Below are 12,230 nucleotides of genomic sequence, written 5' to 3' on the forward strand. Positions count from 1 at the left end.
TCGGCCTGGCGTGCAGGAGCCCCGGGTTCGATTCCCGGCCAGGGCACACAGGAGAAGCGCCCATCTGCTTCTCCACCCCTCCCCCTCTCCTTCCTCTCTGTCTTTCTCTTCCCCTCCTGCAGCGAGGCTCCATTGGAGCAAGGATGGCCCGGGCGCTGGGGATGGCTCCTTGGCCTCTGCCCCAGGCGCTAGAGTGGCTCTGGTTGCAACAGAGCGACGCCCCAGTGGGCGTGCCGGGTGGATCCCGGTCGGGCGCATGCGGGAGTCTGTCTGACTGTCTCTCCCCGTTTCCAGCTTCAGAAAAATACAAAAAAAAAAAAAGAAGAAGAAGAAGAAAAGAAAGAGATACAGACACATGAAGGGCATGTGAAGATGGAGGCAGAGGATAAGGGGATGCAGCCACAAGCCAAGGAGCACCTGCCATCACCAGAAGCTGAACCGGGCAAGGAAGGATTCCTCCCAACAGGCGTCGGAGGGAGTAAAGCCTGTTGCCCTCAAGAACTGTGAGAGAATAAATTCCTGCTGTTCTAAGCCACCCGGTTTGTGTAACTTTACTTTGGAACTACAAGAGCCAACCTTAGTAGTTGTAGCAGAGAGTGTACTGCCCACACCCGTAAAATATTTACACAAAATGTTTGCTGACCTCTGATCTAGAGCATCGCCCTCTTTTGTACAGTTGATGACGGCACGCTGCCGTATCTACTAGGGAAAATATAAGTCACTCTGTTAGAATTACCCCCCATTTTATAGATGCGGAAATTAAAGCAAAATGAGACGAAGGGATTTATCCAAATATGGTGTCGGCCTGTTGCTTTTGCATGCCGACATCCCCTCCTGCTTCTCCAGCACAACACCCTGACCGTCCTTGGTGGACACCCCACCAATGGTCCCATGGTTGGGCAGGGCTCACCCTACCTCCTGTTTCTAGGGTTGGGGATCCAACTGTCTAGTCAACTGGGGCTGCGTATATAACACTACAGACTGGGTGGCTTGAGAAACCAATTTATTTTCTCATAGTCTGGAGACTGGAAGTCCAAGATCAAGGGCTGGCACGGTCAGGCTTCTGATGAGGGCTCTCCTTCTGGCCTGCAGATGGTCACCATCTCCCTGTGTCCTCACAGGCCTTTCCTTGGTGTGTACACAAGGAAAGAGATCTCTCTCTTCCTCTCCTTATAAGGGTACCGATCCTGTTGGATTAGGGCTCATCACTATGGCTTCATTTAATTTTAATTACCTCCTAAAGGCTCTGTTTCCAAATACAGTTTCAGTGGAGGGGGGGTGGGTAAACCTTCAACCTGTGAATTTTTGAGAAGGGCATAATGCAGTCCATCGCTCCACCACAAGCCAGGCTAATCAGTGCAGTCTCTGACTTGGTCACTTTTAGCATACGACCCAAAGCTGTATGGCATTTGCTGCAACTCTCAGGCAATCAAAGCTTTCTTTTCCTCCGCACTGAGGATAATGTGAGGCAAGAGCAGCCAGGGGCATTTGTGAGGACCTGGCAAAGTGTGCAGCCAGCTGGAAGAAAGCAGAGCTAAGACGCCTACGGAGAGTAACTAGATCCGGCATTACTGAAGTAGAATCCCCTACCTCTGTTTACATGATACAATCAATTCTTTTTGAGCTGTGTTTCTGTCACTTACAAGGCAAAGAATCCTGACTAATCTACTATAGTCTCATCGCTATTAGTGGTGGAGATGGGATCTGAAAGCAAGTTTGCTTAGCTCTAAGAGGCTCAGCTCAGGATTTCCTGGGAGTAATCTTGGTGCCTAATCCAGGAGCCATCCTCTGTCCGGATTCCCAGGGGGCAGCTGGGTTCTAAACATTTTTATTGCCTTCACCCTTGCTCTCTTTAGTTGATGGTGGGGGCAGGGAAGGTGTGATGAATGTAAATAAATAAAAATAATTATTTAAACCTAGATTATTTCAGGGAGTGCTCCCTAGTTATGCAACAAAACACAGTTTCCCTGGACTGAGGTCCCAAGTAGGTCCTGACAAAGTATACAGACAAATTCCCGCAGTTGAGGAAGGGGAATTCTTGGTCCCCTCCCTGAGTCCTGACCCCTGGTTTCTCTGGAGCTAGGTGCCTGTGTTCAGGGCACAGCTTGCAAGCCGCTGAACCTGCCTGTGCCTGGTTCCTCATCTGAAAAAACGAGGACAGTGCCCCCTTGATAGGATTCACACCAGGAGAGAGTGAACACGTGTAAGGTGATCAGCACAGTAGGACACACAGTAAGTCTGTTGTAAAAGCTGTTACTATTATTTCCAAGGCTGGCTCCTCCTCATTCACATCTCAGACCAAATGTCACCTCACAGAGCCTCCAGCTTCCACGGAGCAATCCCACCTTCTCACTCCCTCATATAGTTTTGTTTTATTCAGAGCATTTTCTGCTATAGGATCCCTTCTCTTGGTTTCCTTTAAAAAACAAACAAACAAAATAGGCTGTAAGCTTTACGAAGGACAGAAATCTTGTCTATTTTGTCAACTGCTATTTCCCCAGCACCTAGGCTCCCACTTGGCACATAGTAGGTGTTCAATAAATATTGGTTTGAATAAAGCAGCACTCTGGCAGAGGCCACTTTCATTGGGGGCCTGCCATTTGGCCAATACCACACCGACAAGACTTGCCCGGGTGGAGGAGGGACAGTCTGGGTGCGAGCCCCCCTTTTTTTAACTTCCCAGTGTAACTTCATGTAAGCACAACTCCAGAAGCTCCCTGGACCAGGCCACCGCCCCGGAATCAGGGCCTTCTCGGTTCTGCCTTAGGGGAGGGAGAAGGGGGTTGGCTCGCAGGAGACCAGTTCCAAGCGCGTCCTGAAGTCCCTCCCGCCGTCCCGCGTCGCTTTAAGGCGGAGGCCCGGGAGGGGGCCGACCCCGCCCGCCCGCCCGCCCGCACGGCTCCAGACTTCGGCATTTCCTCCCTGCTGGCGCGGCCTCGCCTACCCTCGGAAGAGGAAACTCCCGGGGCCCAAGTAACGGGAAAGAGCGCAGAGGAGAGTGGCGGGGGAGCCCGGTGTCAGGAGGGCCGCTCGGGTAGGAGGCGAGCCGGGCCGGGCCAGAGGCTGGCTGTGGGCAGCGCGCCAGGGCGCCGGATCGGGAGGGCCGCCGGACCGGACGCGGCGCGCAGCCGGCGCAGGGCGCGGCCGGGAGCCTGGGAGCGCAGAGCGGGCCTCAGCTGGAAAGAGAACTTGAGCTGGGAGAGGAGGCCAAGCTGGAGGGCGGCTTCCCCCGGCTCTGCGAGGGGGGAGCCGCCGCGGAGGCGAAGGAGACCCCGGGAGCTGCCGCGGAGGCAAAGGACACCGGGACAGCGGTGCTGCTAGGGCGCTGCGCGCATGCTGGGCCGGGGACGCCCCCTGGGCTCGCGCCCTGGGCTGCCCCCGCGCCTGGAATGTCGGTGCACTACACCCTCAACCTGCGCGTCTTCTGGCCCCTGGTGACCGGCCTGTGCACTGCCTTCGTGTGCCTCTACCATGTCCTGCGAGGGAGTGGGGGCGCCCGGGCCGACCCCCCTGACGGCGCGGACGGCGGCTTCCCGCTGCTCAAGGTGTCTGTTCTGCTCCTCCTCGGCTACATCCTTTTACGCTGTCGCCACGCTGTCCGGCAGCGCTTTCTGCCCGGCTCTCCCCGCCTGGGGGGCCACTCTGCTTTTTCTCCAAGACACTTCCAAGAGCCGAGCCTCAGCATCTTGCTGGAGAGTTACTACGAGCACGAGGTACGCCTGTCGCCGCACGTGCTGGGCCACAGCAAGGCACACGTGAGCCGGATTGTGGGCGAGCTGGTGCGGGCTGGACGCACCCGGGGGTCCCCAGGCCCCATTCCCGGGGGCACACTGGCTTTGGCCTTCCGCGGTGACTTCATCCAGGTGGGCAGCGCCTACGAGCAGCATAAAATCCGCCGGCCCGACGCCTTCGACGTGCTGGTACCGTTGCGCCTGCCGCCGCTGGTGGCGCTGGAGCCGCGGAGCCTGGGTGCCCAGCCTGACTTGGCTCCAGCCTTTAATGGCTGCTTCGTGTGCGCACTCAAGGCGCCGCCGGGGATCTCCGGGGGTCACTGGCTCCGGGACTGCAAACCCTTCGCCGACGGCTTCTGTGTGGACATGTGCGGGCGGCGCCATCTCTCGGCTACCCTGGTGCTGCGCTGGTTCCAGTCGCATCTGCAGCGCTCTCTGGCCACTGTGCGCTACAGCCTGGAAGGGCGCTGTCGGGTAAGCCTGACCCCGGGCGGCCTGGAGCAGCCTCCCACCCTGCACATCCTGCCCTGCCGCACCGATTACGGCTGCTGCCGTCTTTCCATGGCGGTGCGTCTCATTCCCGCAGTCCATTTGGGCGACGGCGTCTTTCTCGTGTCTCCACCACCGCCATCCTCGCCCTTTGGGCCTCTGTCAGATCTCCCGGCTGGCCTGCGGGCGGATGCACTATGGGGCGTGAACACAGCCCGCCAGGAGCAGAAGCTGTTGGGTTGGCTGCAGGAACGGGCACCTCCAGGTGCCTGCTACCTCAAGTGCCTGCAGTTGCTTAAAGCCGTGCGAGACCTGGGCGCCCATGGGCTGGACCCCACTGCCGCCACCCAGTGGGGACGCATCCTGTCCTCATACGTGCTCAAGACGGCACTGCTGGCGGTGCTGCTGCGCGAGAGGGCCCCTGAGCAAGGCTGGGATGAGGCGCACCTGGTCAAGCGCTTGGAACAGTTAGTGCGGTTTCTTAGGGACTGCCTGCTGCGACGCCAGACACTCTTCCACTGCATCCTGGGCCCTGGCGGGGCAGCAGCCGAAGTGGGCCCACTCCCCAAGGTACTGCGTGAAGCCGCCCCAGTTGACCTCCTGGCTGCTTTCAATGGTCACACCCGGGAACTCGCGGCCTCACGGTTATTGTCCACCTGGCGAAGGCTGCCCCAGCTACTCCGGGCATATGGGGGTCCTCGCTACCTTGCCAGGTGCCCCACATCCCGGAATCAGCGCACCCAGGGGTTCCCTAAAGATGACCCGTAAATCCTGACGGTGTTCCTACCTGGCCTAATGCTCCTAAAACCTCTCCTACCAGCCAGGGGTGAAGATGGCAATGAAGCCAGTTCAACTCCAGGAAGATGAGCTGCAGAATGTGTTGGAAAATTCGGAGAATGACATTTCGTGGTTTAAATGTCACCCTTAGGTCCACAATCCAGTATAGTGAACGGTATCTTCTTCACACCCACCAGGGTGTCCTAGGAAGGCTCTGGAAAGACATCCAAAAGCAGCAGCTCAGAGTTGGTCCAAATGTTGGTTTGTGTGGAATGATTCTGTAGAAGGATCCGTGGATTTTAGGGAAGTCCAGTGAAGGAAGCAAGAACTAGCAGCAGGGAAAGTTCCCTCTATTGGTTTTTGAGACACAGATCTCCTTGGCTCTCAAATTTAAAGAAGTTTGTATTTTTTGGTATAACTACTTGCTAGGTCCTGGGTTCCTAATTCTCTTTTAAAAAAATACGAATATCTACAACTGGAATTGAAGTTCTATTCTAGGGGCTACTGTTCTGAGGACCATAGCTTCCACTCTTCAAGTTAATATTAATGTATTTTTAAATGGTGCAATCACGGGTGTTTGATGGGATTGTGAAGAAGTAAGTCACAGGTTGAGAGGCAGTCAAGAGTTGGTTGAGAAACTTCCAGAGCAAATAGCACTTTATTTTGATCAATTCCTTTGTTTTGTGGTAATTGCTAGTGCCAAGTGTTGCATCTGCAAAGAGAGGCTAGCTTGCATTTACTATTAAGAAGTTGCAGCCTTGAAAAGCAGGCTCGCCCTACATCCCTCCAGGCACACGCCAGGATATGTACCAGTCAACACCCATTCATTGATCGCATACTGTGAGCCAGGCACCGTGCAAAGAAACATCAAAGTGCATGTCTAAGACAACTCTGGAGAGGGCAGAAAACATGTTGGGTCTCAAGAAAGATGTATTTTAGTCTTTGTCTCTCAAGGTGTCTCACTGGGACGTGCTGCTGGCTGGAGACAGAAACCTTTTTGTTTTAAGGCTTTTAAGCAGACCCTGCGTGAGATTTCTTTCTGAGTTGAACGAGATAAGGAAGAGGAAGTGCCTACTGCAGGAGGCTGAGCATTGAGACTGCCTGTCATGTAGTTAGCACTCTCAGTGCTCAGTAATGGTTAGTGGTCGGAAAGTTAGTCTCCCATTGCCCGAGCTGCCTTTAAGAAGTCCTCCGGCGACTTCGAGGAGTGGTTGATTCAGCATAGGTCTTGCAAAGCATTTCACTTATGTGTAGTTCAGTATCTTGGGCTCTGTTCTTGAAGATCAGTGACTCCCTGGTTAGTCAGCAGAGGACAAATACAGTAGAGGAGGCAAGAAGAGATGTGCAGAGACGAAGCGAGATAGCCTTTGTCAGCAGTCAGCTCTTTTAGTCTTTGGACAGAAATATCACCAGGTTGGATGTGTTTTGCAGCCAGGATTCAGAGCCCATTCTGAAATCCCTTGTCCTCCCTAATGTCTAACAGCCCACAATTCCTAGTTTAGCATGGTCCATCATATGCTTGCCTTATAGAAACTGCAGCCAGTCCCAGTGTTATACTTTGAGTTTTTTCTTTCTCTTTTTTTAAACAAAGACATGTACTCCCTTAGACTCTTAGAGGTAAAACTTGGAAGACAGAAGTAACCACCTGAATAGGGCCATTGTTTAATTTTTGAATTATTTTGAGGAAATTCTTTTAAACTTTCTTTCGGGGACCTAATCGGCCACTGCAGGAAGTCATTGTGAATAAAAAATTTATAGGAAAGCCTCATCAGAACTGCAGAGACTTCTATCGTTTGCAACCTTAGACCGTAAGAGAAACAGTTGCAAATGTTGTGCTTTCTCTTTGAGGTTGTTTTGGGTAGAGTTCCCCTTAATACCACAAAAGATCATTCCTAGCTTTTGAGGTCAGTGTTAGCTTACAAGGTACTACATAAGGGAAGGAATCCGTCTACTAACTCCCTGCAAAGATATAAACTGCATAGTGTTTTTAAAAAATCACTCGTTAAAGTAAATGCTAATAGGAATTAGATCTTACAATGCTTCTATAGTCAGCTACAATGTCCCTGTAGTCAGTAAGTCTACTGGAGCAGGGGACAGCAAGGCGCTTGGAGCAATTATAAAGCTATAAAAGCCGAATTTTCCAAAGATTTTTAGCTGAGTTAATAGATTCCTTTTTAAACTCAATAGTGTTCTGAAGTTTTAAATCTGCTAACATACTGTTCTTGTAGGTTTTTATTATTATTTTTTTCTTCAGGTTTTTCATAATTACCCAAAACCTCACCCATCTTCAAGATTTTAAAATGTTATTATTTTTTTAAATTAATGGGACATTGTGTTTGTGAATTTTTAAATATTAATGTTTTATTTAAATGCCATGCTGAGCAATTATTCTCTGTATATGGTAACCAAAACTTAAGAGTTTTCTGATCAATTTTGATCAATGTTTAGTAATCTCAAACATGTACTGTGTACAAATGAAATAATATGGCACATTAGCCAGGAATGATGGTTGCCCAGGGCACTTAAATTAAGCTCAGTTCTGTATTTTATTAGGGCTTCGTCATGACCTTGATCAGAAAAGTGCACATTTTTGGTGTATACTTGGTACTGGAGATTGATATTTGCAAATATTTTTATATAGGAAAGCTCAGAATGGCTCATGTTTAAAAAAGGGGATGGGGTTAATTGTCCAGCCAGTGCCCAAAGGAAGTGTTTGGGGAAAATGACTCAGCCATTTTGCCACGAGGCGCCCTTCCGGAACCGACCATGTGTTGGGAGTCTTGCCGGAATGCTCCTGGGCTGAGAGTAGGAGGTGGAGGTTTTTTGCAAAATGTAACTGAAGTGAAGGAAGGGAGAATGCGAGGGAACCAAGAAAAGCCGGAAGGACTCAGGAAGGAGGACTTAAGATGGAAGTGAAAGGAAGGGGAGATGGGTTGGAAATCATATGAGGGTGGGAGAGAGGTTTGGGTTAAGAAACACATATTTAGGTATTATATGTGCTATTTCAAAATCAGGGGTCGCAAACTCAGCAGCCTGCAGAAGCAAGGTCGAGAGGGGGTGGGTGGGCAGTGGGGAATGCCTGTCTTAAGGGGACAGCCATTATTTCGCTCCATACAGGGAAACGGAGTACAGAGGGACCGGAAATCGGGATTTTTTTTTAAAAGTGAAACTCTTGACTTTTAAACAAAGTAATTTTAAAACATGTTTAAAACACCACGTGGGTCAAACAAAACATTTGGTTGAGCCTGCGGGCTACCAGTTTACGACCCCTGCCTCGCACTTAACCTTCCACTATGTATGTATAAGGTTGTATTTATTGTTATGGATATGATGTTATACATAGTTGGGGGAGTGATAGTTTAGTCTTCTTTATTTCTCAGAGCTAAGCTTTATTGTAGAAACAAACCAAAAAAATTAACAGGGCTACAGATAACACTTCACTCAGAATTCCCAGAAGGACCCTCTACCCCGGAGCTGTTTTTTGCAGTCAGATCCTCCTGCAAACCACTGGGGACCAGTTCCTGGCATTTCCTTCCTGGTGAGTCTGGGCTGAACTCCTAGGCTATGTCAGAGTTTAAAGATGAGTCATCGGCAAGGATTGAAGAATAACTTGTTTCTTTATTATTTGCATTGTATTTTTATTTTAAAATTATTATTATTTTATTCTATTTTATTATTTTATTTTATTAGTAATGTCCTTATCTGTGTCTTAGCAATGAGAATTGGTGACCTTGGAACACCAGAAAAAGCAGTGCTGGGTCTTTAGGCCAAGCTTCTTAGGCTTGTTACCATTCCAGTAGGCAAGAACACTGTTCTGACAAGATGCGTTTATCCCTTTCTGACTCAGTGGCTCCCGCCAAAATTAAGAGCCTAGTGTTCTGAAGCAATGAACCCAACAGCTTCCAAAGCATCTCTTTTATCCTCTTGAAGTAAGTCACTTTTTCTGTAAAATGTGGCTTTGACCTTGATGCCAAAGACTTAACTTATCCCCACCCACAAAGAGGAAGGTTATTATCTCCCTCCCCAGTAGTGGAAAAAATGAATTTCTTAACATTTCCAGTGTCCCTTGAGCGGGAAAGAAGTTCAGTGTTTTCATGTGGCACTTGTTAATTTTTTAAAAATTGCATGCTTGTTACTTAGACACGACTGTTTATTTTTTTCATACCTCCATGGCACGTGATTTGGTGGGGATAAAGCAAGTATAAATGGGGAGCAAGTAAAGATATATGTGATCATCTTTAGAGAGAGAATAGACGACAATATGCGTCTAAATTATATATAATCTGGTTTTTGATGTTATCAGATATTCAGGAATATTTTTAGCACCTTTTGTTTTAAACAAAAATGTGCCTTGATTCAGTCACTTGACTTTAAAACATTCCTCTTAATTTTTAATGTGATTTTTGATGTGTGTTCTGACCTCAAACTGTGTACGTATTATGATGCAGTATGTCAGCTACAGTCATAGCATATGTTTTGTTCCAATAACAGAGACCAAAGACTTAATCAAATATGGTTCAGCTGCTACAGTTGTGTGATTAAAAGGCGTTTTAATCACCAAATTACCATGGCCCAGATAACCAAGGCCTGCCATTTGTTTTCTATTTCAGGGGGGAGTAAATTTGCACTTTTAATCATCTGGGTCATTGGGGGACCTTGTTCTTTTATACTTTGCTTTGCTAATAAAGGAACTTATAAAAACCTCTGGACTGGACATTAGATTTGGGGAGGGGTCTCATCTTCCTGGCTGACGATTCCTTATGGAAGCCTCACCTGACCCCGGCGCCTGGGTGTATGGGAGTCATCCCCCATGCAGCAAGCTGGGGTCACTGCACAGAATTGGCTCGGTACACAGGTGGGAAAAGATGCCAGTTCAGAGCTTTGTAGGCATACGGCCTGGGGGCCTGTCTTAAGGTCTTCTTTTTCCTTGCCTAGACCCTTCTGCCTATGCCCCTCTGCTGCCCCCCTGCCCCCCCCCATTCCTGCTCCCACACACACTCCTAAATGTAATTCAAGTCTTGGCCTGTGGCTAATTTATATCTCAAGAATTTTGCCCAGAAATCTCTTAGGTCCTCGGGCGCTTTGCAAATGGTAAACATTCGCTAATATGAAAAACCACCAGGCTTAGTGAGAGATGGAGTCTTGGAGGCTGTGTAGGACTCTTCAAAGCCTTGGCGCTGGTGAAAGTTTAGGGAAACTTGTACCCACAGGCTGATTAAACAGTAGTTGTGTAGGATGCTTGCCCAGGGGGAAAGGTGGGTGGGGTATGTTGCCTTCAGTTTTTAACAAGTAGTTATTTAGTAGCTATTGGGGGGGGGGTGAGAACACACGCAGCGATGACCCAGACCAATATGATCTCACAAACTATTGTGAGAGGCAGGCAGTTAAAGGAGACGTCTCCATACAGTGTGGTGAGTGTTAGGTAGGGGAAGGTTATAAAAACACGAAGAGGGCCACCTGCAGTTCAGGGAGGGCTGCTTGGAACAAGTGATATCTAAATCAAGATCCAGAATTAGGCAGGAATTTGCTAAGTGAAGGAAGTGGGTTGAGCTGGAGGATGCATCAAGCCCAGGGGGGAGAGAAGCATTTCAGTTTGGCTGGTAAATGAGGGGGTGCGAGGAGGCTTCAGTGGCCAAGGATGAGTTGGGAGAGGTAGGAACACCCCAGGTGTGCAAATCACCTGGGAGTCTTGTTATTCTGATTAAGCTGGTCTGAGTGGGACCTGACCCGCTGCATTCCCAGCAAGCTTCCAGGTGACTGTGGTACTGCTGGGTCAGGGGCCATGCTTCGACTACAAGGCTGTAAACCAGGGGTCCCCAAACTTTTTACACAGGGGGCCAGTTCACTGTCCCTCAAACCATTGGAGGGCCGGACTATAAAAAAAACTATGAACAAATCCCTATGCACACTGCACAGATCTTATTTTAAAGTAAAAAAAACAAAATGGGGACAAATACAATATTTAAAATAAAGAACAAGTAAATTTAAATCAACCAACTGACCAGTATTTCAATGGGAACTATGCTCCTCTCACTGACCACCAATGAAAGAGGTGCCCCTTCCGGAAGTGCGGCGGGGGCGGATAAATGGCCTCAGGGGGCTGCATGTGGCCCTCGGGCCGTAGTTTGGGGACCCCTGCTGTAAACTATGCTGCCAGTTGGGCTGATCCAGAAGACAGCCGATGGGCAAGGAATGGCACGATCAGCATTTGAGTTTGGCTCACTCTGGCTGCAAGATGGAGAATGGATTAAGCAGGGATTGGCAAGTGATTTATTTACAAAATTATTTTGTAAATACAATTTCATGTGAACACGGCCACACCCATTCATTTACATACTCTTCGGTTGCTCTCACCCTCCATGGGCAGAGTTGAGTAACTGGGACACAACACTGAAAAGATTTATTCCCTGGCTCTCTCCAGAAAAGGTTGGCTGTACGTAACCAAACCGAAAGTCAGCAGATGTCTCAGTGGTCCAGGCCTGGCTCGGGCAGGGTGATCGGAGCCGACATAGGGACAGGGAGACAAGTTACCTAGAGACAGAACAGTGTTGCAATGAAGGTCAGCACTTGAATGCCCAGAAACCCCTCCTCAAGCCTTGCTTCCTGCACTTCTCATCTGTGTGTCTCTCTGCAGATGACCTCACCCTCTGTAGATCTCAAGTCCCTCCTCTGTATATGGGATTCATAACGGAATGTCCCTTATAGGAACAACTGAGGATTCAGGTTGCTTGTGCCTGCAAAGTGCCCGACACACGTTAAGAGCACCTGCTCCAAGTCAGTGTAGGAGTAATTATCGGAATGGACTTGCCATTCGGTCTGTGTCCAGCCTCTTCCTCTGTTCCTCTTGCTGCTCATTCTTTCTCCGCTGCAGGATTGTTTCCATTTTGGCCACCCAAGCATCTCTTCGCTACCCAGATCTTGTTCATCTCTTTCCTTGATGCCCATGGTGTTCCCCTCTATGAAAAGCTCTCACTCGGGGTACTACGGTGGACTGATGACAAAAAAAAAAATGTCTTTTCTCCAACCTTTCCAGTACCCATGCCCTTTGCAAAGTCACTTTGCAGTCACTCCCATCCGGGGGGGGGGGGGGTGACCTTTTGCCTGCCTCGAGATCGGAATGGCTTTGTGACTTTCTTTAGTCAACAGACTGTGGTGTTGCACATTGTTATAGCTCAATATAATATAATACCACGACAGACATTGTGCTAGTGCCTAGCCTAGGCCTCAAGGCAC

At 49.3% G+C, this 12,230-nt stretch overlaps 1 protein-coding gene across 1 annotated transcript; it reads left to right on the plus strand.

Annotated features, from left to right (window-relative positions):
• The first annotated feature begins 2,888 nt into the window (after positions 1 to 2,888).
• Positions 2,889 to 9,698, plus strand: ITPRIPL2 (ITPRIP like 2). The gene has a single exon (XM_066274735.1). The coding sequence runs from the start codon at positions 3,390 to 3,392 to the stop codon at positions 4,986 to 4,988; it is 1,599 nt and encodes a 532-aa protein (XP_066130832.1). The 5' UTR covers positions 2,889 to 3,389; the 3' UTR covers positions 4,989 to 9,698.
• Positions 9,699 to 12,230: the final 2,532 nt, after the last annotated feature.

Source organism: Saccopteryx bilineata, chromosome 4, assembly GCF_036850765.1.
Source record: "Saccopteryx bilineata isolate mSacBil1 chromosome 4, mSacBil1_pri_phased_curated, whole genome shotgun sequence".
In the NCBI taxonomy this organism is placed as follows: domain Eukaryota; kingdom Metazoa; phylum Chordata; class Mammalia; order Chiroptera; family Emballonuridae; genus Saccopteryx; species Saccopteryx bilineata.

Coding starts and splice junctions, on each gene's coding strand:
- ITPRIPL2 (XM_066274735.1), top strand. CDS start 3,390: ATGTCGGTGCACTACACCCTCAACCTGCGCGTCTTCTGGCCCCTGGTG.